General features: G+C 40.6%; 2 protein-coding genes and 1 pseudogene across 9 annotated transcripts in view; 1 reads left to right on the top strand and 2 right to left on the bottom strand.

The window, feature by feature from the left end:
• Nucleotides 1-419: 419 nt before the first annotated feature.
• On the top strand, nucleotides 420-8,707 carry LOC148738200 (mitochondrial inner membrane protein Mpv17-like). Of its 2 annotated transcripts, XM_088750293.1 has the most exons (3): nucleotides 420-655; nucleotides 7,170-7,199; nucleotides 7,287-8,707. In XM_088750293.1, exons 1-3 carry the CDS (start codon nucleotides 568-570, stop codon nucleotides 7,646-7,648), a joined length of 480 nt encoding a protein of 159 aa, XP_088606419.1. In that variant the 5' UTR covers nucleotides 420-567; the 3' UTR covers nucleotides 7,649-8,707. The 2 variants fall into 2 exon arrangements, with proteins under 2 accessions (XP_088606419.1, XP_088606418.1); XM_088750292.1 differs by having other exon boundaries at nucleotides 428-655; nucleotides 7,170-8,707.
• On the bottom strand, nucleotides 2,308-6,301 carry LOC148738201 (uncharacterized; annotated as a pseudogene).
• A 1,429-nt stretch (nucleotides 8,708-10,136) lies between the features above and the next one.
• Nucleotides 10,137-24,170, bottom strand: part of LOC148738197 (uncharacterized) — a 33,361-nt gene continuing 19,327 nt past the window's right edge. For 5 of the 7 annotated variants that reach the window (XM_088750177.1, XM_088750178.1, XM_088750175.1 and 2 more), the window contains 3 exons: nucleotides 16,357-16,485; nucleotides 12,271-15,795; nucleotides 11,061-11,696 (listed from right to left, as the gene is read on the bottom strand). In XM_088750177.1, coding sequence (XP_088606303.1) covers nucleotides 12,298-15,795; nucleotides 16,357-16,485 — 3,627 coding nt within the window. In that variant the 3' untranslated portion in view covers nucleotides 11,061-11,696; nucleotides 12,271-12,297. The other 2 variants (XR_015996988.1, XM_088750179.1) reach the window with 2 other exon arrangements.

Raw genomic sequence — 24,170 nt, 5'->3', positions numbered from 1 at the left:
AATAACTGCCAGTATGACGATGTGCACGAGTTTAACCTTCTTGGGTTCGTCAATTCTTGGGAGCTTCTTGCTTTCGGACATTTGCGACAGGGTGTAGCCTTGCCTCCCCTGCCCGCCCCCCCTCCTTACTCCCTCGAGAGTAGAGGAGGGTCGGCTATAGTTCACCTGGTGAATAGTGAGTTGTGTAACTTTCGCTACGGGATAAACAGTCATTCACAGCTTTATTTCCTATTTCAAAAGTGACTTGTCGTAGCGATAATTTCGTTGAAATTTCTGATATGAATTTTGATACAATGTTTTGGAGAATTTTGTATTCCTAGGTCCAAGTTCAAAGTTTTGTGCAAAGTTTTTACGTTTCTATGGTAGTGGTGATATTGGGTTATATCGTGCAAGAACATGCAAATTTGAACTTATGCCGGAATATATGCAAGGTTCAACAGCCGCCGATAATAACGTCATTTGCACTTCACAATACAAGCAACTTGGTAAATAGTTAGAATAGCATCATAGCTAGGCTGTAAAATGTTAGTGTAGCGAAAAGGATTCGGTGGAACAACACGGGGAATTATGGTCTTGAGGTTAACGATTCGTGCTTGGAGCTGGTACATGCGATGTTTGGAAATTCATCCGTGGAAAACACAGCTTATATCGACAGGTAGACTTTGACCCTTGAATCACTGATCGTATGTAACAGCTTGAATTTTAAGGAAAATTTTAAAACACCTGGGTAGAATTTATGGTGTTTCAGCAACTTGGTTGTCGAAAGCGCTTATCGATCTTTGGGCCCACTTTCCCAACCAATGTTTGGCAATTTAGCTGGGATTACGTACGTTTTATCGAACGCAAGGTAATTAAATATTTGTCTTGACATCACAATAATTCGTCGAGTCGTATGTATTTTTCAAACAACAGGCATTTATTTTTCTAATTTCTCATACATTTACCACTGTTCTACTTTAAAGTTTCTCTAAATCTACCTAGTTAAGTTTTTTCATTATCCCGGAATTTTTAGCTTGCTTCGAAATTTGTTGTGGTACGAGAACGTCGTCGCTATGAAAAATTTGTTTTTGATTCGTAAAACGGAACCTAGCTTATCACGATTTATTTCGGTCAATAATTGCGCTCATAGTCCTCTTTGGGAAGTTCATACGAAGTCCATGATTTTGGATACAAAGTTATCTTTATCAAGAGAATATAAACTGTACATTTATGAGACAGGCGATAACCTAAACAAGGATCAGTTTCAGATCCTTACAATATCTCAAATATTATCGATCAACTCGACTCAGCTAAGGTCATTTTCCGGTTTACTCTATTAAGCCATCCTTTAGTCTTCATCAATAGTATTTAGAAATGTTACTTGGCCTCTTTGAACATCAGAGTGGATGGGACACCAAAAAATATAGTGTATTTTCCAATGTTCGAGAACTGTCCTACAAAAATCGGTCAAATTTGCTTTAATTCCGTAATCTGCGTGAGATAACGAGCGAGCCCTTTGAGCGGCGTCGAGAAAACTCTCAAGGAGAAATGGTTGCTAAAGGAAGAACATCAGCTCGTTATTTTTAGCCTTCCTTCGTTTCAAAGACGCTCTGACGATTGCCCCGACAGTAAATGCTCCCGCCGACACTATTTTGTACACCCTAAAACCGCCAAAATCAGAGATCCATCACCTTTCCTTCTATTGCGTTTCGCAACACCAAACTGGCGCATTTTTTTAATCTGAGTCCTCAGTGGATAATTCATATATGGAGACATAAATTATAGCCTGGTGTAACATAGGCGAATATTGTACTTCACTCCTCTTTCCAATTTTTCCTTGACTTGCATAATTTATTTTCTCGGATCATGTACCTCACTCACATATTTAACTCAGTCTGCCTGAAGTAGTTGAATAATTTGGATATATCAACAAAGTTGAAGTGGTAAATTGGCCACCGTAACGATTCCAAAAGCTGACGTTTCGAGCGTTAGCCCTTCGTCGGAGCCACAGTTAGTAGAGGGGGACTGGTTAGGAAAGCCGGCGAACTACAGAGAAGTATGTTATTGTTCTGGTTTTTTCGCGGTCACGTGGTGTTGACCCGGCACAGCATTTTCAACAATAGGGCGTCCGATGTGCGATAAGAGCGTTTTGTCTCCAAATTCATCCAGTGTTTCGTGATAGATCTCCTGTTTAGATAATTTTAAGTAACTACTATCGAAGAATAGATAATTTGTCATCATGCCAGGTGAAAATTGTTCAGTTTTCGGCTGTGGATCGGAACATCAAAACTGGAACAGGTTGTATAAGAGTTTGTTTGTAAAAAGAACTATGAAATTAAACTGTATTTCGAACTATTAAATTATTTGGAAAACTAGAAATTGCATTACTAGAGTGAAAGCATTTAACCTCTGAAACAACAATTATTACCCTGTAAAAGTAACAAACTACAAAAGAAAACAATGAAGTCATGTATTAGTTCGATATGTCTTTCACAGGCTTAATGCTTACATTCTATTCCTATGGTTACACTAAATTTGCCTGTCTTCTTGACTTGATCGCTCAAGTTCCTTTCTTAATGCTTTAGCTTTACCTTGCTTTTGCTTGATTTTAAACCTTTGAACGACATCTTTGGCATATGAAAACGAGCGTACCTTGACATATAAGCTAATTATGCAGTGTAAAATGCCCTTGCTTACAGAGTTAGAAATTCCAAGTTCAGCATCAGATAAATGACATTATAAGAGGCTGTTACTTGAGGATCTTTAACTGAAATCAGTACAACATGTTCATAGTCAATTAATTGTCTAGCCTCTCTTATATTTTCTCTGAAATTCAGTTCTCTTGAATATGGCTTGTGCTTGAGCTGTAGGACTCCACAATCCGCCTCGACTCAATACTTGTGATTTCTCTTCCCTGTCCTGTAGTCTACAGGCAGTAAGAATCGAAATGGCTTGCTGACCTTCGTTTGTTGTTTGTGCTTTGAAGTTCTATGTTTTTTAAGCAAACTTTGCAAAACATATCCTCCTAAATATTGTATGGCAGCTAGCTCATTCTCAGACAAGGAAACAGTTGTGACAACATCTTTAGCAGAATTCTTTTTCGATTCTTCTTTGGCATGGCCCAGAAGAGTGTCTGCTAGCTTGGTTGCGAAGAGTGTTGCTGCTCTCTGGGGAAGTCCTTTGAAGTATTTCGAAGAGTTGAGCACAATTTCCCCATAAAACTTGGCATAGAAAGCTTCAGAATTTCCTTTGGAAATAAAGGAATCATATAGGTTTTGGACTGTTCTAAATTCCGAAGTAGTTTTTTCAAATTCAAGACAATAATCTTTGACTTCGTCTTTCAAGGACTTGTGGAAAACTTCACGTTGTACGATATTCTCTGTCGTGTCTTTCATGAGCTGGGCAAACACGTCATATTCTATCGCTGTCTCCTTCTTCTTTTTCGTCTTAATAGCTTGGTCCTGGTCTTTGTGTTTGGCAGCTATTTGTCTACTTAAGCCTTGCTTGCTTTCACAAATCTTCGTGCAAAACTGACATGTAACTCCTTCGTTTTGAAAATACAAGGGAACAACAGATACATACCTCAGCATTGCTATAAAAGCTTTCTTGCTTTGAAAATTACACTATCAATTATAGAATTATTTCAGGAATGTGCACTGACAATATTAGGACAGAAATAGCGAAAGCAATAAATAAATCTCTTTGAGTAAAACTTTAGCTTGCGTATAAGCTACCGGCCCTTGAATTCGCGTGAAGAATCGCGTACAAATCATAATAATTCCGCGAAATAAGCGCATATTTATACACTCACCTTCTCAACAACAGCTTCTAAATAGTCCTCGAAGTCTTCATCTTCGTGTAAAGCTTCAAATATAGCATCAAAATCGTCTCCAAACAGAAAATCAGTCCTAGAAGTCCCTACCGACGCCATGTTTGTTGGGTGACTCTATATCGAAGGCGTTCGTCGAGGGTCGAACACACAGGTTAGCACGTGTTCCCCACAAAAAGTTCAAACCCGAAGTGTGTAAAATCGTACTGAACAAAGGATGAAGATATCCAAAAGCGAATGAAAATGTTTTCAGTATGTTTGAGCTATTTACAAGGTTATCAATGCGCCAATAAACCTAACAGTAAGGTTTGAATTTTGGACTGTAACTTCGACTCTTAAGCGTAAATTTTGAGGGAGATTCTCCTTGCAACGTTGAGTCAATTTTTCAATTACGTAAGGCGAAAAACTTGTCAACACTTTAGCGTCAAATAATTCGTGAAGTAATGGGAATTTCAGGAATTTTACACAGCCTAGCTTAGTCTTAACCCAGCCCCACACTGGGAAGAATATTCTCCACCATCAGTTTACGTCACTAATCCGCAACGATGTTGTGAAATTAACAAGGGCAGACAAAGTAGCTGGAGAGAGTCTGAGAAATCCACTTTGATGCAACTTGCGCGGAAGTACTGGCCACAACTGTCGCATCCCAGCCAATCTTCTCCATCGTCGTCATGGCACACTATGCAGACGTTGATATTTCTCCTACAGCGGACGGAATAAGTATTTCATTATCATTCACTTAAGTATGTCTTCTTTTTTATTGGGTCAGGTCTAATACTTTGACTCTTAACGCTATATCAGGATCAAACCCAATGCTTGGCAAGATTAAAGGATATGCAGTTTGGAAACAAGCTGTGACTTAGGTTACTTACTCGTGGATGTCATCGTAACAACAGCCAAACACCATAGACGTTATTAGTGCACGTTCGGTTGCTATGTCGAGCATCTACGGAGGACTCTTCGCACAAACATCTAGCAAACTGAAAGAAACGATCGAAAACAACAATCAATCATTAGGAAAAAGTAGTGAAGAATATGCAATATTCCGTTAAATTCCTTTTAAGGCAGAAATAATTCAGTAGTTGCTATTGGATCGAATGCACTTTCTTCTTAGTTACCTTGTGAGGGTAAATATTTTGTACTTTAACACCTCATGATTTAATGAGAATAGTGACTTCTGTATTAAACTTAAAAACTAAATGTCGCGTGTGGGTGGAGAAGGTGAGACAAATGAGAACCCCGCAATTGTACCCATCCTTCTGTTTTAAGTGCATCAGCTCGATGCAAGGCCAAGATAGAGAGAGCCAGCCCGTTTTGCCGTCAGCTACCTCACTACAAATATAATGACAGGCAACTAAAGGGTTACTTTATTCTCAAAGTGACTGCCGTTTTAAGGAACAGCTTTTTTCACTTACGACTTAATCATTTTACACTTGTTATAAGCACTGAAAGTAGACATTGCATGCCTATCATGTTCGCTCTTCTGTTGGCAGAACAGGGAAAGTCAATAAGTCATGTCTACGGTACTTAGTCGCTACTACATAAATAAGGTTTACTACTGCGAGGAACGCTTTCGTATATTTTATGAAACCGCAGTACACATATATGATTTTCATTTATTCAAATTTATTGGCGGGTTTAATGCGAACCAACATAATGACCTGCTCCCAGTTGGCTTGTTAGCTCAGTCTGTAGAGCACTGCACCAGTATCGCATAGGTCATAGGTCCAAATCCCGTACGGACCTAAAATTTTTTCAGGCCTTATTTCCACCTACTAGATAAGTAGGGTTTATTACCGCGAAAAACGCCTTCATACATTTTATGAAAGCGCAGTAAACATATCTTATTGTCTGATTTTCGCTATTGCTTAAATAGCGCTATCTACAGCGAGGATCGTTCACCATATGTATCTAATACCGCAGTTCAAAATATATGAACTTCATATATTTCATTGTATCTGATTTATCACTATCACGGGTTTATTACGAATCAACTAAACGGCCTGCTCCCAGTTGGCTTGTTAGCTCAATTGGTAGAGCGCTGCACTAGTATCGCAGAGGTCAGTGGTTCGAATCCCGTACAGGCCTGATTTTTTTCAGGTCTGATTTTCGCTATTGCTTCAATAGCGCTATCTACTGCGAGGATCGTTCACCATATGTATATATTATTTTCATATATTTACTGAGTCGTCGCCATCATAACGCATTCTAGTGGCTTAGTCAAAAATTGTCTTCGGTTTTTAAATGTCATCATTTCGCGGCATTTCGCAATACTCGTACTCGCGGGTTTCATAATTTGGCCGCTGACCAAAATTACTGTTTACTCTTACCCTCGACGAACGCCTTCGATATAGCGTCACCCATGTTTGTTTGGTGTTGTGTGCAGGGTCGCGGTCACGTGACGGTACTTTCAACATAAAAACACGAACAAAAGGCTCACTCTTAGAAGTTCGCCGGCTTTCCTAACCAGTCCCCCTCTACTAACTATGTCGGAGCGAAGTAGATGACCTGTCGGACTGAAGTAGCCTGAAGTAGTTGACCTGTCGGACTTGCCTCGCTTACCTGGCTTCCTTGCCTCCTGGCAAGCGGTAGTTATACGTGGTATGTGCAAGATTCCGGACGGCGAATACATTCGATCGGCCGGACAGACGGAAGATCTGGGATGAGTGACAAAGCGAAGGGGAGGGGGGAGGGGGAGAAAGCTAGAAACACCTCTCCCCTCCTCTTCGCTTTGTCACACGTCCCAAATCTTACACCCGTCCAATGTGGCGAACGAACATATTCGCCTCGCTGAATCTCGCGCATACCAAGTACCGCCTGCAAGCAGTTACTGGCTTACTTGATTTAACATAACTGCCCATTCACTGAAGGAAACCTGGTACAACGGCTACAGACAGAAGCATTTAGCGACATTTTCTTGTATGTTCTTTGAATTCAGTTAATCCGGAATGGAGGTATCACATGAAAGATGTCACTTTGGTTGTGGCTCTGTCAGGCCGCAGATTTTTTTTCCTTCTTTTCCTTTTGTTGCATTTTCGTTCACAAAAGAACTCAGAAAACAATTACGCTGAATAGTATTTTGATAATTTTCAGTATGTCTCAAATAAGTCTGACGTTAATTTATATTTTTGACAACGTTATTCTACTTTACTTAAAAATTATACATACATACATAGACGAGTACGCTTAATCACTCATGCTTGCCCCAGACCCCCAATGCAAAGGAAGTGGTTGATTTAAAAAAGTCTCAAAAAATAGCCAGAAGGTGACGAAGAAGGGGTATTAAGAAAGGTAACGCAAAAGAGGCTGGTAACGAAAATAACTTGGTGCTCACATTTAATTAGCTCCTTTTTGTTTCCAGGAGCCCTTCTTGGAGCTGGAGACTTCATCGCGCAGCAATACGTAGAGAAAGTTCCATTGCGAGAGCATGATTTTGTGCGTACAGCCCGAATGGCAGCTGTCGGAACTGTAGTGATCGGCCCGATATTCCACGTATGGTACGCACAACTTGACAAAAGATTTGCTCGCAAAAGCCCCGGAAATGCCATTCGGAAAATGACAGTGGATCAAAGCATCTTGGCGCCTGTGTTTCTTGTTTTATTTTACGGCGCTGTCGGAATTGTTGAACGTCGTACTATCAAAGAGATTGGTGACAAAATCTGCGAGGAATTCTATCCCAATATGGTTGTGAACTACCAAATCTGGCCAGCTGTTCAGTTCTGTAACTTTTATTTTTTTCCCGCGCATCTTCGAGTGCTGGTTGTAAATGTTGTGTCACTGTTTTGGAATACATATCTGGCATGGACTTCACACAAGGAGTTGGAACATTCCACGAAATAGTGTTATCTGTCCGAGAAGTTTTTTTTTGGAGGGGAAGAGGGGGGTGGTGGGGGACGGTGGGGGGTGGAGGGGAGCGGTGGAGAAGCGACCAGATGAAGATGTTGAGAGTCATGCATTTTGGCTCCGAAAAAAGCGCTGATAGTTTCGATCAATTGCATTTGTGTGGTGACAAGGGGTTGTTTTTATACTATTTTGGTGGTCGAGGCGGACCTTCAATTCAAATGATCTCTTTGAGGTTATTTATTGAGATCATTTATGGGCCGCTATTCAAAACTTTCAATTAAGATGTTCTATTCTTTCTTCCAAAATTCCCCTTCGATCAATTTCTTACGTGCCTCACCGATGAATTCTGAGTTGTATCAGTCCCTCAATGAGTGTCAGGCAACACCTACATCTGTCTCGGGTCATTAGGGAAACTTCTTCCATTAGCTGGGAGATGTCAAACCTTTATAGAGGCATTTTCATCTTCAATATTTACTAGGAAAGGCGCAGCTAATTCATGTATCTTTTCTTATTGCTTATTTAAAGCGACTGTCACTATTTATTGTTATTTTCTGCAAGCTTGCAAATAGTTCGACAGCGTAATTTTGAGGAATTCTAGTTTTCACGTAATTTATAACTCTTTCCATAAAGAGTAACATGTTGTGGATTTTAAGTAAACGAATATGGTTGAAACTGTAGATAAACAATCAAAAAGAAACACGATTGACGTGCGGTCGCCTTTCTATAGTAATTGCTCTAAAATGCAAACGAGAAAAAAATTTGCTTCCACATCACGTAATCTTGATATTTAAGAATTACGAACATATATGTCATGTCATATTCACCATAATGACGATTAACTGTACATCGATCGTACGCAGTGAATTTGGAATTCACTTTTTCTTACAAGGATGTGAGTCCGGCATCAGTTGGGCAGTAATGCAAGTATTTATTTGCCTCTAATAAGCAGTTGACAATTGAGACAGTCCCAGATCGCTTGAGTAACTTAGCTATACTCTAGAATAAATGTGACAATTGCGATGTCAGAGCTTTTGACAATAAAAAACGCTGCTCTTACCACATTGCAAGAATTATACAGAAGAAAACTACTAGAGTAGCTTGTGCTGCATGTGCACTTGAGTGTTTGGACAAAAGTCACCCTGAAGTTACCAAGTTCTGGACCATTCAATGTAGTCCCGAATTTTCTGTCTTACAACGGGTTTTCATCAAATTCCAAGGCTTTGAGGGTCAGGTGACAAATTTTTCCAAGATCTAAGGCTGCTAAAATATTTGCATCGAGAAAGAGTTTTATAATGTAATAATATTTCAAAGTGTGCGATCGCCCGTGTGATTGTATTCCTGAGAAAGACTGTTGGTGGTGGTGATTGAAGTTTCGAAAATCTGTGCGGAAGTCATCATGAGAGTCAAGTGAATGGTTACTGTCAGTAAAATGTTCTTACTCCAGTTCGGTCATGATTGCCGGGTCTGTTTTGATCCGTCGGCACTAACTACTTTCAACAACTTACTCTGGAAAGCTGGTTTACCAAATTAGCACAGACTCCCCTCAACAGTATTTTAACATTATAATTATACATTGTAGTCACCATCTGTCTTCTCATTGGCTAAACGCCCACAGTTTTAATTCTGGGAAACAGCGCAACCTACAGATTATTCACTAATCTGTACCCACAGATTAGTGAATAATCTGTAGGTTGCGTGCGCGATGCATGATTTCCGGTGGAGCAATGTCAAGTTCATGGATAGCGAAGTAAGAATGGCTTCTCGACTCGCTTCATCGACCCAACGAGAAATTAAGAAATTACTTGAAGATAAAGATTTGGAAAATACCAAAAAATCGACAAAAGTGGCGGAGGAACAGTTCTACGAATACCTTAAAGAGAAAAATATCCAGGAGCCACACGACAGAAAGGAATTAGCTCAAGTGAAAATTTGTTTACCACACAGTTGTACATTTTTTAAGTTTTCGAAAATAAACTGCGTTCGGTGCGATAATGCGTTTGGCGCTATTTTCTTTAAAACAATGTATAATAAAACAATTATTGGATTCGGTTTTTGTGATATCCGGAATAATGAAGGTCTCGGTAAGGCTGATAACGCTTACCTCGGCCTTGATTATTCCGGATATCACAAAAACCGAATCCAATAATTGTTTACAAACGAACCGGACAGAATGACCTAACGTTACTTACGCCACTTGAGTGTTACAGCCAATAGCATCACAGCAAAACTGACCAAGCATTTTACACGAACTGGACTAACAGCATTCTATTGACAACAACTATTTACTTGAGTCTGATGATGACTTCCACACAGGTTGTCAAACGTCAGTCGCCACCACCAAAACAGTCCCTCTCAGGACTACACTCACCCGGACAATCGCACTACACTTTCACATGTTACCCCCGGGTTCAAATCATTTACTGTAAAATAATATTGTTTGGGATCATACAGGTTATAGTTTGATAATATAACGCGTCAAAAGCGATCTCAATGAACATCTTTACTCAATGAACATCTTTACATCTTGTTCCTCTATGGCGACTATGATGTACTCCTTTAACGATAACTTAGTAAAGTATAAAGGATTTGCGCAACCTTCAGGCCTTGAACTTGACGTATTTTTCGCAGCACCTGTGTACGCTCAAATTCATACCCTAAAACTCTCCTGGTGCCATATTATAAAGAGTACTTGGTGTTTAGGAGATTAATCTTTCCTCCCTTACATGTGTAAAACAATTCACGACGTCCTCAATAACTCAAACGAGAGAAGGAGAAAATAACAAGCTGTTTCAAGCTCGTAACGAGTGAGAGACAAGGAAAGTATTTGAGTTCCCCTCGAAAAATCGAATCTTGTTCCTTTCAAATTCGCAGCGGGTGCTGTTAGTTCTGATCAGCTTGCAACAGCATCCCTCTGAAAAATCACAAAGCTTGAGCTTCGAATCCTTCATTCAACAACAAACATAGAAACATATGTGTGAACTGCGGTTATGAGACGTATATGAGCACGATCCTTCGCAGTAAAGCACTATTTAAGCAATAGTGAAAATCAGACCTGAAAAAAATTTTCAGGCCTGTACGGGATTCGAACCACTATGTTCATGTTCATATGTTTCATATGTTTGTTGTTGTTTGATTTATCATCTACGGGTTTATGTCGAATTAATTTGATGGCCAGCTCCCAAGTTGGCTTGTTAGCTCAATTGGTAGAGCGCTGCACTAGTATCGCAGAGGTGAGTGGTTCGAATCCCGTATAGGCCTGAAATTTTTTTCAGGTCTGATTTTCACTATTGCTTAAATAGTGCTTTACTGCGAAGGATCGTGCTCATATACAAATCCTTCATTGTTCGGGATTTTCTCTACATAGGGTGTTGCCGGGCTGAGGTTAATCATGAAATCTATAACAAAAACCTTCTGTACGTGAGTTTGTATTTCCACACGATAACAAAGTAACTCAAAGAGATTACAAAAACTTGCCAACTCAATCGTTGTACCTAACTCGCTACAAAAACTGGCCCTAAACGGAGGACTTGGTGAAAGAAAAATCCAACTCAAACCAAAAAAAAATAAAGACCTAAAAATCTACTATAAACACTGAAAAATATATTGGTAAGATACTGCAAAGTTCAGTTTGCCTAGGAACTACTTCGGTGCTGTAAATAAGCAAGAAGGAAAATTACAACCACAAAATGAATTAAACTTTTCAATGAAAATGAAACAACTGTAAGACTCATACTGAAAAAAACCACCGACACGACCTAATAGCGGAATAAGCTGCTTTGCTCTACAAATACCCATAGCCCCGAGAAAAATTCAATCGGAAGTCTATTCTACAACACACCGTGGTACATTTCGTATTATACATTAAGAAAAGTTTTTGATACCAAAGTTTAAAACTGAGCAATTTCGCCCCAAAGGCCTAACAAAACAACTGTTTTTTTCACTAACAGCCAAGCTATACTGTCTAAGATACTCAAGACGTTCTCGTCGCCGGAGAGGTTGGATACAAATCGTTGCCAAAAAGTCGTCAGCAAGGATCTCGTCTTTTCTGCAAACAGGTAAAAGTATCAAAAACGTAAATTCAAAGCGTTAATTTTGACATAGGTTTAAATGCATTCCTAAAGCATTTAACTTGTTTTGCACACTAATGTTTGTAGAAGTATCAGAGATCCTTGGGGTCGGCGTCGAACGAGCCCATTTTCCATTGACTCATTTTGATATACATTGAACACAAACTGAAATTCATCTCGTGTCATTACGTTATCATTGAACAACCTTGGAGGCGTTCTGGTTAAAGTCTTCCATTAAACTTGGATATCATTTCGCGGCTCATTTCAAATTGTACGTTGTGATTCCGTAACTAAAAACATATCATCTTTGAAGACATAAGAGCCATTCCAGTTACCTGCTCTCTCACTAAAACTGACTGGCATAAACATATACCGTGGCAAGATAACTTACTAAAAGATTCAAACGTGGGTGACTTTCCACTTGAAAGTGAACGTGGAATAAATTTTATTTTTTTAAAAATCATCTCTTGGTTGAAGTCTACACCTACCTTCATACAAACATGCTCTGGGCTTACTTTAAAATACATCATTAATTAATATTGACCTACTTACTTTCGACAATATCCAAGACTGTTATCGTTAATTTAATTCAAGTCTGATGTCGTCCCCAATGAGTACGAAGGGTGCCCAGTACTTCACCTCGCTGAACTTTCCAGACTCTTTCATGTTCTTCATAGCTTGGTTAAGAGCTTCACTGGCCAGCTTCCCAGTGACCAGTTCTTCATAGAAATATTTCATAAACTTAAGAGTAGCCTCGTCATCAATCGCCCACAACGACACAAGAACAGAGCGAGCACCTGCACCTAAAAACGCTCTTGCAATTCCAACCACTCCCTCGGCCTTAATCTCTCCACGAGCACTGTGACAACAACTCAGCACAACCAGTCTGGCTCGTATGCGAGTATCGAACACATCCTTCATCGTTAGAAGATAATCCTCCTCTTTAAAGTGCTGTGATGAGCAGGCACTTCGTGGCGCTAAAACAATTTCGCCTGTTTCCATTCGGCCATGTGCTGCAAAGTGCACCAACGCAACAGAGGGAAGTCGTCTCAATACCTCATCTTTTTTGGCTTCTTCGCCAATAAGAGGATCAGCGCCAAGGATTCTCCCGATCATCGCTACTTCTTTTCTTGCACATGGCAGTTGATGGAGCTTCTTCCCCTTGAGAAGAACCTCCTCCAGACATGGATCACCCACGAGTAAAGCACCCTTGTTACTGTGGAAGTCGTCTGGGTAATCGTTAATCAACCTCAGAGTAGTCAGAGATGGAATCGTTCGAACTCGAAAAGAGTCACAGAGATAGTTTGACTCAGAATTTATTAATGCTGCAAAAGGGACTAACCACAACGAGCTATCAGGAACAAAGATAATTTGATTGCCATTGATGAGATCAGCAATCGGCTCAATGATAACGTCATACAACCTCCGTAAAGCTGTGTTCGGTGAGCATTTAGGAAAGATATCAGCATGACCTGACCTTTTCTTCATCGATTCCTCATTGCAGGGCTCATCGAGAGAACGATTTTCGCATTTAATAACACCCCTTTTATACTCTCTTGACACTGTGTTTACTAAGCATTCAATAAAAGTATTGGCGTCTTTGAAGAGGTCATAATTACTTATCTCAATACTTCTCAATTGCATATCTTGAGCGCTCTTAACAAACCAATAGTATATCTTGCGTTCCGTATCATCTACCGCCATAAAAACTGTATTTGATGGAGCACCGCCTGCAAGAACATCGAAATCACAAGTGGGTGGTGTGCGAGGCCGAAGTTGTGTCTCTCCCGCCCCATAATTAAAGCAAATAAGGTCATTGAGCGCCTGTGCACGTCCTTGTTCAGCAAATAGAAGTGCATCCAAAACTTGATTTTGTTTTAAATGAACACGCCACAAAGAATTATATGCGTTCCTTTGCATGTTGCGGTAGCTAATCTTCCAATCATCTTTCAAACGTAAACTAGCTCGGATAGCATCACAGATTACCACACAAGAATGAAAGAGGTTGGCAGCTCTTTCTAGGTCGCCCAACCTCCAATAATTATGGCCAAGATTGTTGTAGCTCGTGGCCTCTCCAGCCTTGTCTCCCACTTCTTTGGCAATTTTTAGATGACGTTCATGATACTGCATGGCTCTTTCGAAATCTCCTAGCCTGTAATAAGCATTGCCGAGATTACCGTAGCTCTTTCCCTCTCCAACCTTGTCTCCCACATCTTTGGCAATTTTTAGATGACGTTCATAATACTGGATGGCTCTTTCGAAATCTCCTAGGCTGTAATAAGCATTGCCGAGATTACCGTAGCTCTTTCCCTCTCCAGCCTTGTCTCCCACATCTTTGGCAATTTTTAGATCACGTTCATGATACTGGATGGCTCTTTCGAAATCTCCTAGGCTGTCATAAGCATTGCCGAGATTACCGTAACTCTTTCCCTCTCCAGCCTTGTCTCCCACTTCTTTGGCAATTTTTAGATGACGTTCATGATACTGGATGGCTCTTTCGAAATCTCCTAGGCTCTCATAAGCATTGCCGAGATTACAGTAGCTCTTTCCCTCTCCAGCCTTGTCTCCCACTTCTTTGGCAATTTTTAGATGACGTTCATGATACTGGATGGCTCTTTCGAAATCTCCTAGGCTGTCATAAGCATTGCCGAGATTAGAGTAACTCTCTCCCTCTCCAGCCTTGTCTCCCACTTCTTTGGCAATTTTTAGATCACGTTCATGATACTGGATGGCTCTTTCGAAATCTCCTAGGCTGTCATAAGCATTGCCGAGATTACCGTAACTCTTTCCCTCTCCAGCCTTGTCTCCCACTTCTTTGGCAATTTTTAGATGACGTTCGTGATACTGGATGGCTCTTTCGAAATCTCCTAGGCTGTAATAAGCATTGCCGAGATTACAGTAACTCATTCCCTCTCCCGCCTTGTCTCCCACTTCTTTGGCAATTTTTAGATCACGTTCATGATACTGCATGGCTCTTTCGAAATCTCCTAGGCTTCGATAAGCATTGCCGAGATTACAGTAACTCTTTCCCTCTCCAGCCTTGTCTCCCACTTCTTTGGCAATTTTTAGACGACGTTCATGATACTGGATGGCTCTTTCGAAATGTCCTTGGCTGTGATAAGCATTGCCGAGATTACCGTAGCTCTTTCCCTCTCCAGCCTTGTCTCCCACTTCTTTGGCAATTTTTAGATCACGTTCATGATACTGGATGGCTCTTTCGAAATCTCCTAGGCTGTTATAAGCATTGCCAAGATTACCGTAAGTCTTTCCCTCTCCAGCCTTGTCTCCCACTTCTTTGGCAATTTTTAGATGACGTTCATGATACTGGATGGCTCTTTCGAAATCTCCTAGGCTGTCATAAGCATTGCCGAGATTACCGTAACTCTTTCCCTCTCCAGCCTTGTCTCCCACTTCTTTGGCAATTTTTAGATGACGTTCATGATACTGGATGGCTCTTTCGAAATCTCCTACGCTGTGATAAGCATTGCCGAGATTACCGTAACTCATTCCCTCTCCAGCCTTGTCTCCCACTTCTTTGGCAATTTTTAGATGACGTTCATGATACTGGATGGCTCTTTCGAAATCTCCTAGGCTGTCATAAGCATTGCCGAGATTACCGTAACTCTTTCCCTCTCCAGCCTTGTCTCCCACTTCTTTGGCAATTTTTAGATCACGTTCATGATACTGGATGGCTCTTTCGAAATCTCCTAGGCTGTCATAAGCATTGCCGAGATTACCATAACTCATTCCCTCTCCAGCCTTGTCTCCCACTTCTTTGGCAATTTTTAGATGACGTTCATGATACTGGATGGCTCTTTCGAAATCTCCTAGGCTGTGATAAGCATTGCCGAGATTACAGTAACTCTTTCCCTCTCCAGCCTTGTCTCCCACTTCTTTGGCAATTTTTAGATGACGTTCATGATACTGGATGGCTCTTTTGAAATCTCCTAGCCGCTGATAATCACATTCGAGATTGCAGTAACACTTTCCTTTTAAAGCTTCGTCCCCCACTGCAATAGCATAGAGGAGGACCCTTTGGACAGCTGTTTGAGGTAGGTGTTTGTTGCTTTGTTTCTCCTATGGTTTGAAGTTGGAAATGTTCAAATCATTCAGTTACCTTTGTACCTCTTGGCCTACGTATCCTCAATTTCCTTTTTCTAATGGCCAACCATAGGAGCCAGACTTGTGCGCCTATATGGTTGAACTCGATTTATTATACCAACCCCTCAGCTGGTAGGTGAGGAAATTTCTCTTTGAATATTTTCAAGACGAAAACTGCTTTTGCACAGTCATCGTCCCTCGAGGTTTATGAATGATAATATCTTTGAAGCTAAGCGTAAACTTAACTTTAGGGTCTAAGAAAATTCCATAATTTAATTCAATCATTTTAAATAGTCAATAGCTCAGAGTAAAAACTAATAAGAGAACAGCGCACGGCTAATGACTTCTGTAAAATACAGCTGCCAAAATGTTATAGATTATAAACACACTCCAGACATCATAGACGTAAGAACTGCTTTCTTATGTCTATGGAAACATCGAACTGGTCCTCTTGCATGGAATCCCATCAATGAAACGTCTTTTTCCATGTTACTTCTTGCTTTCAATGAAATTTTAATGTCGTAACTGTCCACTAACCTCGCTTTTTGCGTTGTATTTTTCATGGCTAATCTTTACTTCTTGTTTCGTTCCTGATTCATCTGTTCCATCAGTTTGCTCACTTACACATTGAGTCCACAAATCAAGTAACATCTTGTTGTTCTCAATCTTTACAAGTTCGAGTCAAAGAATTGTCTCATAAAAGGGGTTTGGGTTCATTTTCTTTTGCACAATGAAAACAAACTTAACCAGGCTCATTCTACCATTCATCCTGTTGGAATTAAAAGAAGCCACGAGAGCTAAAAGTAATAAAACCAGAACTATTTCAACTTGTACTACTTCTATCACTAGTAGTGGTAATGGCAGTAGTAGTAGAAGCAGCAGCAGCGGTAACAGCGGCGCTTTCAGCACCGCTATATCCTTCAAGATATTTAAAATTCAAACTGCATACTATAATACTAAAAGCTGTTTTCCGTAAATGCTGTGCGTTAGACTTGAAGAATGTCGTTGATCTTACGTTTAAGGTTACCGTGCACCTTTAGGGGTGTCTCGCGTGCAAGCGATGTAGCGCGTCTGCTTTAAACTGTAGATATCTAAACTCCAGTATCAAATTAAAGCTCATAGGACTGGCTATCAGCTGCAGACTATACCAAAAGTTTTGATAAAAATTAATGTCGAATTTTTCACAACCTCTAAATGCGAGTGCCCGAATCACCTTTTGAACGTTACATGTCAAAGCAGTAGTAGCTCACTTTGGAGGTTGGTTGGCCGCATCTTGATATGCCTTAATGTGACAGCGTGATGCTGTTAGTGAGTTTCACAGGTGCTTACCAATACTTGGCTGTGTAGCCGCGCGATGCGGTTCCAGTCTAGGCCCACAAATTGACCCTTGCTCACCATAGAGTCTCCAGTAGCTCAGTGGTTAGAGCATCCGACTAGATCACGGAGGGTCGTGGGTTCAAGTCCCATCTGGGGCTCGGATTTTTCTATTACACTAAAAACATGTCAACGCGAATTTTTTTTTGCTTATGTAATGTGTTCCACCGTTTCCGGGGCCAAAGCACTAAAAAAGGTGTTTGCGATTTGCCATATTCAATTTCAGTGAAAAGTTACAGAACATTTTTGAAATAGGATTAAAAAAATGTGGAGTGATCGTACAAAAATCGCTCTTGAAAAAATTGTATTTAGAAATAAAATATTCGAACAATCGTTTTTGTTGTTTATATGTAAAACTAGCGACTGTCAAAATTTGAGAGCAATTGAACAAATTCCCTTTGACTTGTAGCTCTTAAAAGGTGATTCGGGCGCTCGCATTTATGAGTCGTGAAAAAATTAGACAATTAATTCTTTAGAAAAATTTTGGTATAGTCTGATAGCCAGTCCTATAAGCTTTAATTTGATATGGGGTTTAGATATCTATAGTTTAAACCAGACGCGCTACATTGCTTGCACGCGGGACACCCCTAAAGGTGCACAGTAACCTTAAATACCCCTAGAGACTCTGTGTTCCTTATATTGCATGGTAGACTGTTCCATAATGTGGCACCATTGTAGCCAAAGCTTTTTCTGTAATAATTAGTGCACGGCAAGGGAACATTGAGCTTACTTTCAGTCCCTGAGGTCATAAGCAGAGTCACGCCACGTAAACTTTGAATACAGATACGCTGGAGCTAGCCCGTGCAGACATCTATACATCACGATGGCTTTATGACTTTCCAACTAGCGTGCAAGATTTTTCCACCCTAAAAGCTCGAGTATCTCAGTTGCATCAGCATTATAGTTAGAGAATATCAACATACGGGCTGCTCTATTCCGCAGTTTTTCCTGTAGCGTTTTCCCTCAGCTACCCCAAACAATGTCACAGTAATCAAAGTGAGGTTTTATTAAAGCTTGGTAAATGAGATGTACATGTTTTTAATTAATTTTTTTTAAATATAGACTAGTGAGCAGTACTTCTGCGAACAATAGTTGTAAAACTTCTTTTATTTTCAGACGCGTTTAGTCTAACTGTCGTAGACTTCTTCAGGGAATCTTACAGGTATAACTAAACGCCTGTATTTATAAGCCAAAGTTACAGGGGCCGATGACCGTAAAGGCTTGGCCGGACTTCCGAACAGGAACGGGGGAAGTTGGGAAAAATCTGTGAAAAAGTTAACACGTGTAAGGCAAGGTGAGAAAAATAGTTTGGGGGCCACGGTTTTAGTTCTGGAGAAGTCTACGACAGTTAGACGAAACGCGTCGGAAAACAAAATAAGTTTTACAACTACTGTTCGCAGAAGTGCTGCTCACTAGTCTATGTTTAAAAAATTGTTCAAGTCAATACTAGAAGAAGCCACATGGCGAACAAAACTGGTGACAGTCGCTCCGGACCAAAACGCCGCCGATCTTCAGCCTTGTTTGATCCAGAGCTACCACGTCCAGTAAGCAGTTACTCCAGACTCGACCCCACTATCGAAACCATCCTCCAAAGGACAGTTTGAATGCGAGCAGATGCCGAGAAAGCCTACTCCTCTCTCCAAGCTAGAATCAAATTGCTAAAGACTCACGCGGGCCAAGGCACTACTCCATCTGGTCTTAGGATAGAGAAAATCCAAGAAGCCAAAGGACATAATGTTGACGAGCTTCAAGCCATATTTGACGACATTGTTCGCGAGGCAGAATTGAAGCTGTTGGAAGCTGCTAAAGATCATCTCTGCGCTGAGGTGAAAGTCCATCAGGAGGCCGTTCGTTCCACTACTGCAAATACCGAAGGGACGATTGCGCGATGGAAGGTTGAGCTCCGGAAAACCGATATTTCGGAAGATCAGGTTAGCAGCCTCTGTGTCGCCGCTTCAGCCTTCGCAGAAGAGCTTTCTAAAGACAGTGCAGTCTCTAGAGCTTCTCAAGCTCTTCAAGCGGAGATTGACCGCAAGGAAAAACATAAAAGTCTTGTTCACATGGACATTAGCGAGGGTTTCGCGCCTTCGGAAACTTCGATCCGAGAGATCGTTCGAAACGAACTCCGTCTTCCTCTGGCACAACAAACCGAGTCGACACAAGTCGACAGCGCAAAGTATCTATCGTCCACTCCGGTCCTCATGGAAAGCAAAATACTAAAACCGGTGCCAAGCGCAATGATAAAAAATCAGTGCCCGCGGAAAAGCCGACCCGAACACCGAAAGGCCAACCAACGCCAGAGGTCAAGATCAAGTTCTAACAATTCTCGAACGCCGTCAAAAAACGCCCGAGGCAAAGGTTCAAGCCACGTAAAATAGACAGACGTTCTACACTCCAGAGATGGTTATTTAAGATGGCAAATCGACCACTATTTGACCTGCTTCCACGAAACTTGGAAATCCACAACTTTACCTTTGTTGAGCTGACTAAGCGGCACTCCAAAGTTCTGGGCCTAGGCCTGAAGTTCAGACCTTCCCTGCGACCTCCGACTGTTCCTCAGTCCGACCAGCAAATTCAAGACTTTGCCGAAGAGTTTGCCTCCAAGATAAGTTTTCCAAACAACCTCAAAGCAGTGATTTCAATCCCAGATTGTACGTTCCAACTGGCTGGATTCCATTAAGGGAAAACCCACATCTTAAAGACAAACTCTACGCGCTTCGCAAAGAGTTACAAAAGAGCATCACGGCTGAAAAGCCGCACTGGAGAAACAATCTCTCGAAGCAAGAGCGAGAAGACCTCCACGAGTTGAAATCCAATCCCGGCATTAAAATTCTGCCCACGGATAAAAACCCTGGACCAGCTCTTCTGTCAACGGACTGCGTTGAAGCGGAGATACTCAGACATTTGCATGACGAGGTGTCATACCGCAAAGTCACGCAACAGGATTGGTATGCTAATCGTACTTATGTAATTGATTCTCGCGAAAGGCTCATGTCTATTTACAGCAGATTTATATCCGCTAATGTTGCTCGCTTTTGCGTAGTTTCGATAATTTTATAAACCCGGCTAAGTTCTACATCATCCCTAAAGTTCATAAAGACCCCATGATGGGGAGACCAATTGCTGCTTCCCATTCATATATCACTAGGCCAATTAGTATTTTTGTTGACGAGCTTATTAAGCCCGTTATACATTTGCCTACGGTCCTTAGGAAGTCTTGTGAGCTTATTCAATTACTTGAGAGCACAGTCTAGCCTAAATCAAGCTGTCTTCTTCTCACAGCGAATTTTGCATCGTTACATCCCAACGTAGACACTAAAAAAGCCTTTGTGGCTCTCGACTTGCTCCTTGGCGAAGCAAGGGCTCCCGAAACTCCACTACTGACTGAGCTTGCCAGAATTGTATTTGACAATAACTATTTATCATCTGAATTCAGTCCGGATATTTTTCACCAAATGTTTGGTATTGCTATGGGCACTCCTTTTGCCGTCACAGTCGCAAACGCTTTATGTATTTCCACGAAAAAGATATTGTGGAACAGTACTCTCAATTTCTCGTGCTCTACAGGCTTTCATTGATGACATTTTTGCCATTTGGTGTGGACCCAGGGATACCCTCCTGAAATTTCTTGGTGCTCTTAATACCAAAAATGATCGAATCAAGCTTACACATTCTATTAGCGACAGTAGCCTTTTTTTTCTAGATATTTGTCTGTTTAAGGATAATTTCCCAAGCATGCTACAATTTTCTACGTATCAGAAGGCTCTTAACAAATGTCTCTACATACCATTCGAGTCGTTTCACCCCTCTAGCAACAAGAAAGCTTTTATAAAAGGGGAGCTTATGAGATATGCTAGAAACAGTTCTTCCTTTAAGTCTTTCTTCGAGACTAGGGATCAGTTTTGGAAGCGACTGCGACTTAGAGGCTATCCATTTAAGTTTTTACTGCCGCTGTTTCACGGTATGCGTTACCATGACAGGGAGAAATGGATCTCCCGGCCACCTAAACATAGATCTCGGCCACGCAGGACTCCTGTCGTCAAGACTTCGTTCAACTGCAGTCATGCCCGTATTAAGAAGGTTATCAGTAATATTCTGCCAGACTTATATTGTACTGTGTGTTACAAGAAAACTGTGACAATAGCTAATCTATGTAAGTAAGCTTTTTGGGGGCCAGGGTTTTAGCTACAACTGTGGCCCCCAAAATATTTTTCTCACCTTGCCTTAAGCCTGGTTCACATATGATCGCAGACGATAGCACTCGATCGCCAGCGATCGTCTGCGATTATATATGAACAGCTCTGCGATCGTGTGCGATCGCGATCGCGGGAATAGAACCACGTTCTATTCGTGCGATCGATTGCGATCGTCTCCGATCGAGTGCGATCAATGTGAACAAAGTTCTCTGATCATGCGATTGAAATGTGTCCCATAATGCTATGTTTTCCAGCATACAGCACTGCAAGCGGCATGATGCCGTGACAACCGATTGTTTATCAAGCTTTACTCGTGTATCACACGGTGTTTTGACAAGATGGAAGGTGAAATTGACACGGAACAGTCTATGGAAGAAATTAGAAAATACGATTGTTTGTTCAATCGCTTTAAGACGTTCCGCACCCAGAAGCAACATTTCTTCTTCGACCTAGCAGCGAATCTCCGTTGAAGTAGAGACAACAGAAGCAGAATGTTAACACCTATTAAAAGTTCAGCGTCCTTGACGTCGATGATCGATCGCTGCGACAGGTTGCGATCCTGAACAAGCGATTCGCGATCTTCGGTTGAGTGGTTTCAGCGATTGTGCGATCACCTTCGATCGTCTGCGATTATATGTAAACCAGGCTTTACACATGTTAAAATTTTCACAACTTCGCCTGTTCCTGTTCGTAAGTCCGGTTAAGCCTTTACACTCATCGGCCCCTGTAACTTTGGCTGATAAATACAGGCGTTTATACTTGTAAAACTCCCTGAAGAAGTCTACGACAGTTAGACGAACGCTTACTAGTCTATATTTAAATTTTTTTTTAAAAATTAAAAAATAAGGTTGATGCTGTACGATGTAAGATTAAGATTTGTGGTATTTAGACGAAAGTCAGGCTTTTCACTCCCGAGATTGACCACCCCTCTACTTTTTGGCGCTGAGGGTCCGTTAAATCACTCGACAAAAGGCAAACTTTGCGGTACTGAAAATGTATATTCCCGACGAACTTACGGTAAATCAGCTTTTAAGAGGCTTATCTACCTCATTCTTAACATTATGGGTGCTTTAAAACAATTTTTTTTTAAAGTGCGGGTTTTTATTTCCTATTCAATACCATTTTACAACGGTCCATACCTTTCCCAATCACTACCAAGGATTTATTGATAGGCACAAGAAACTCCTTTGACACAATTATTTCTTAAAAAGGTTCAAGGTTGCCCTTAGGGCTATTTTTCTGCCAAAATTGATCACTTATAAAATATTCTACTTTTTAATGAAACTGCATTTTTAATCATTTTGTTTTCATATAATTCAGTCTAAGAACAAGGAAACTTCAATACTGTACTTACAATTAATTTGAAGCTCATAATGTCTAAAAAATATACGCATGAACACAGCTTACCTGCCAGAAATTACATGAATATTTCCTGCGAAAATGCTTTCGGGATAAGAGCTACGGATTATTGCCTGGTCATGAACGTAAACTGTGTATTTTACATTGTCAGTTATGGTTTGACTTAAGGTTACTTCCCACCTTCAGAGGCCAAAAAAATCGTTTTTCGTTTTTTGGACTAGATTGAAGTTTCTAACCATTGCAAGAAGGTCAACGTAAACAAGTAAAGGACCCACGTCGTGTCAATTTCACGTTATCAAAGGAAATATTTGTTTCACATAATATTGTAGTACCAATAGACCACTTTCATAAATGGTTGCCGGATTAATATTTTTTTGTTTAAATTCAAATTAGCCCTTCTGGCCTCGCTTGAGATAATGTATTCTTTTGAATTCTGCACTGGAGAACGAGGCCAGAAGGGCTAATTTAAATTTAAACAAAAGAATATCAATCCGGCAGCCATTTATGAAAGTGGTCTATAGGATCTGGTAAGTAAAATTTACTTGAATATCATGCCAAAGATTCTTTTAGTGTTTATGGCTTAATTTGCATTTAACATCACACTGTTACGAGTTTAAGAACGTCCAACCTATAGTCGACCCAAAAGCCGTACTAGATATAATTTTACAAACGCGAAACATACCAGTGAGGTTGGCGAGCTTTTGTGTCAAGGGCGATTTGAACTTGCGTAGATTTGCCTTTATACAGGAAGTTTTGTTTTGTTCCGTAGACATTTCTATAATTGCGCCGTGTTTTTATCGTGACGTTAATGATATAAACACTCAGTATAAACCGTGACGAATTTGTTGTGGAACATTTCAATCTTTTTCCACAAACTACGTGTTGACTAAAGATACAAAAAGACATCCATCTATTAATCTTTATTGTGGGAAGACTGTATTTTTACTCTTCATATAACGGTGTTGGCCACGAAAAATATTCTCAAATCGTTTCAGTAAGATTTTATCACTAGCAAAAACCATACCAGGTATGGGTATATTTCACTGCAAAAAGTAATTAGTGTGCTATTTCAATTTGGTGACGATTTCCACATGGCAAAATTGCTTGATTCACAGTCATAATCACACGTTTCTTTCATAATTTTTTTCCTGACGAGGCCCAAGTCAATGCATTCTGTTCACATTTGGCCAAGGTGCTTTTCCAAGTGTAATCCTACACGAACCTCAATAAAATGGAAAGGTGCCCTCGGTAGGAGGGTCAGGAACTAGCGCTGTATACAACGATCATCCGTGTTGAGATTAAGGAAAAAAGTACTGCAATCATCTACTTGTGGCCCTGGATAATACTCATACTACAAAGATAAAGTCCGGCCTTCTTTTCGTTTTTGCTATCTGTGATTCTTTTTTTTTTTTCCCCTTTCTT

This window comes from Stylophora pistillata, chromosome 2 (genome assembly GCF_964205215.1).
Source record: "Stylophora pistillata chromosome 2, jaStyPist1.2, whole genome shotgun sequence".
Classification (NCBI taxonomy): domain Eukaryota; kingdom Metazoa; phylum Cnidaria; class Anthozoa; order Scleractinia; family Pocilloporidae; genus Stylophora; species Stylophora pistillata.
This window is presented reverse-complemented; position numbering and strand designations above follow the sequence as displayed.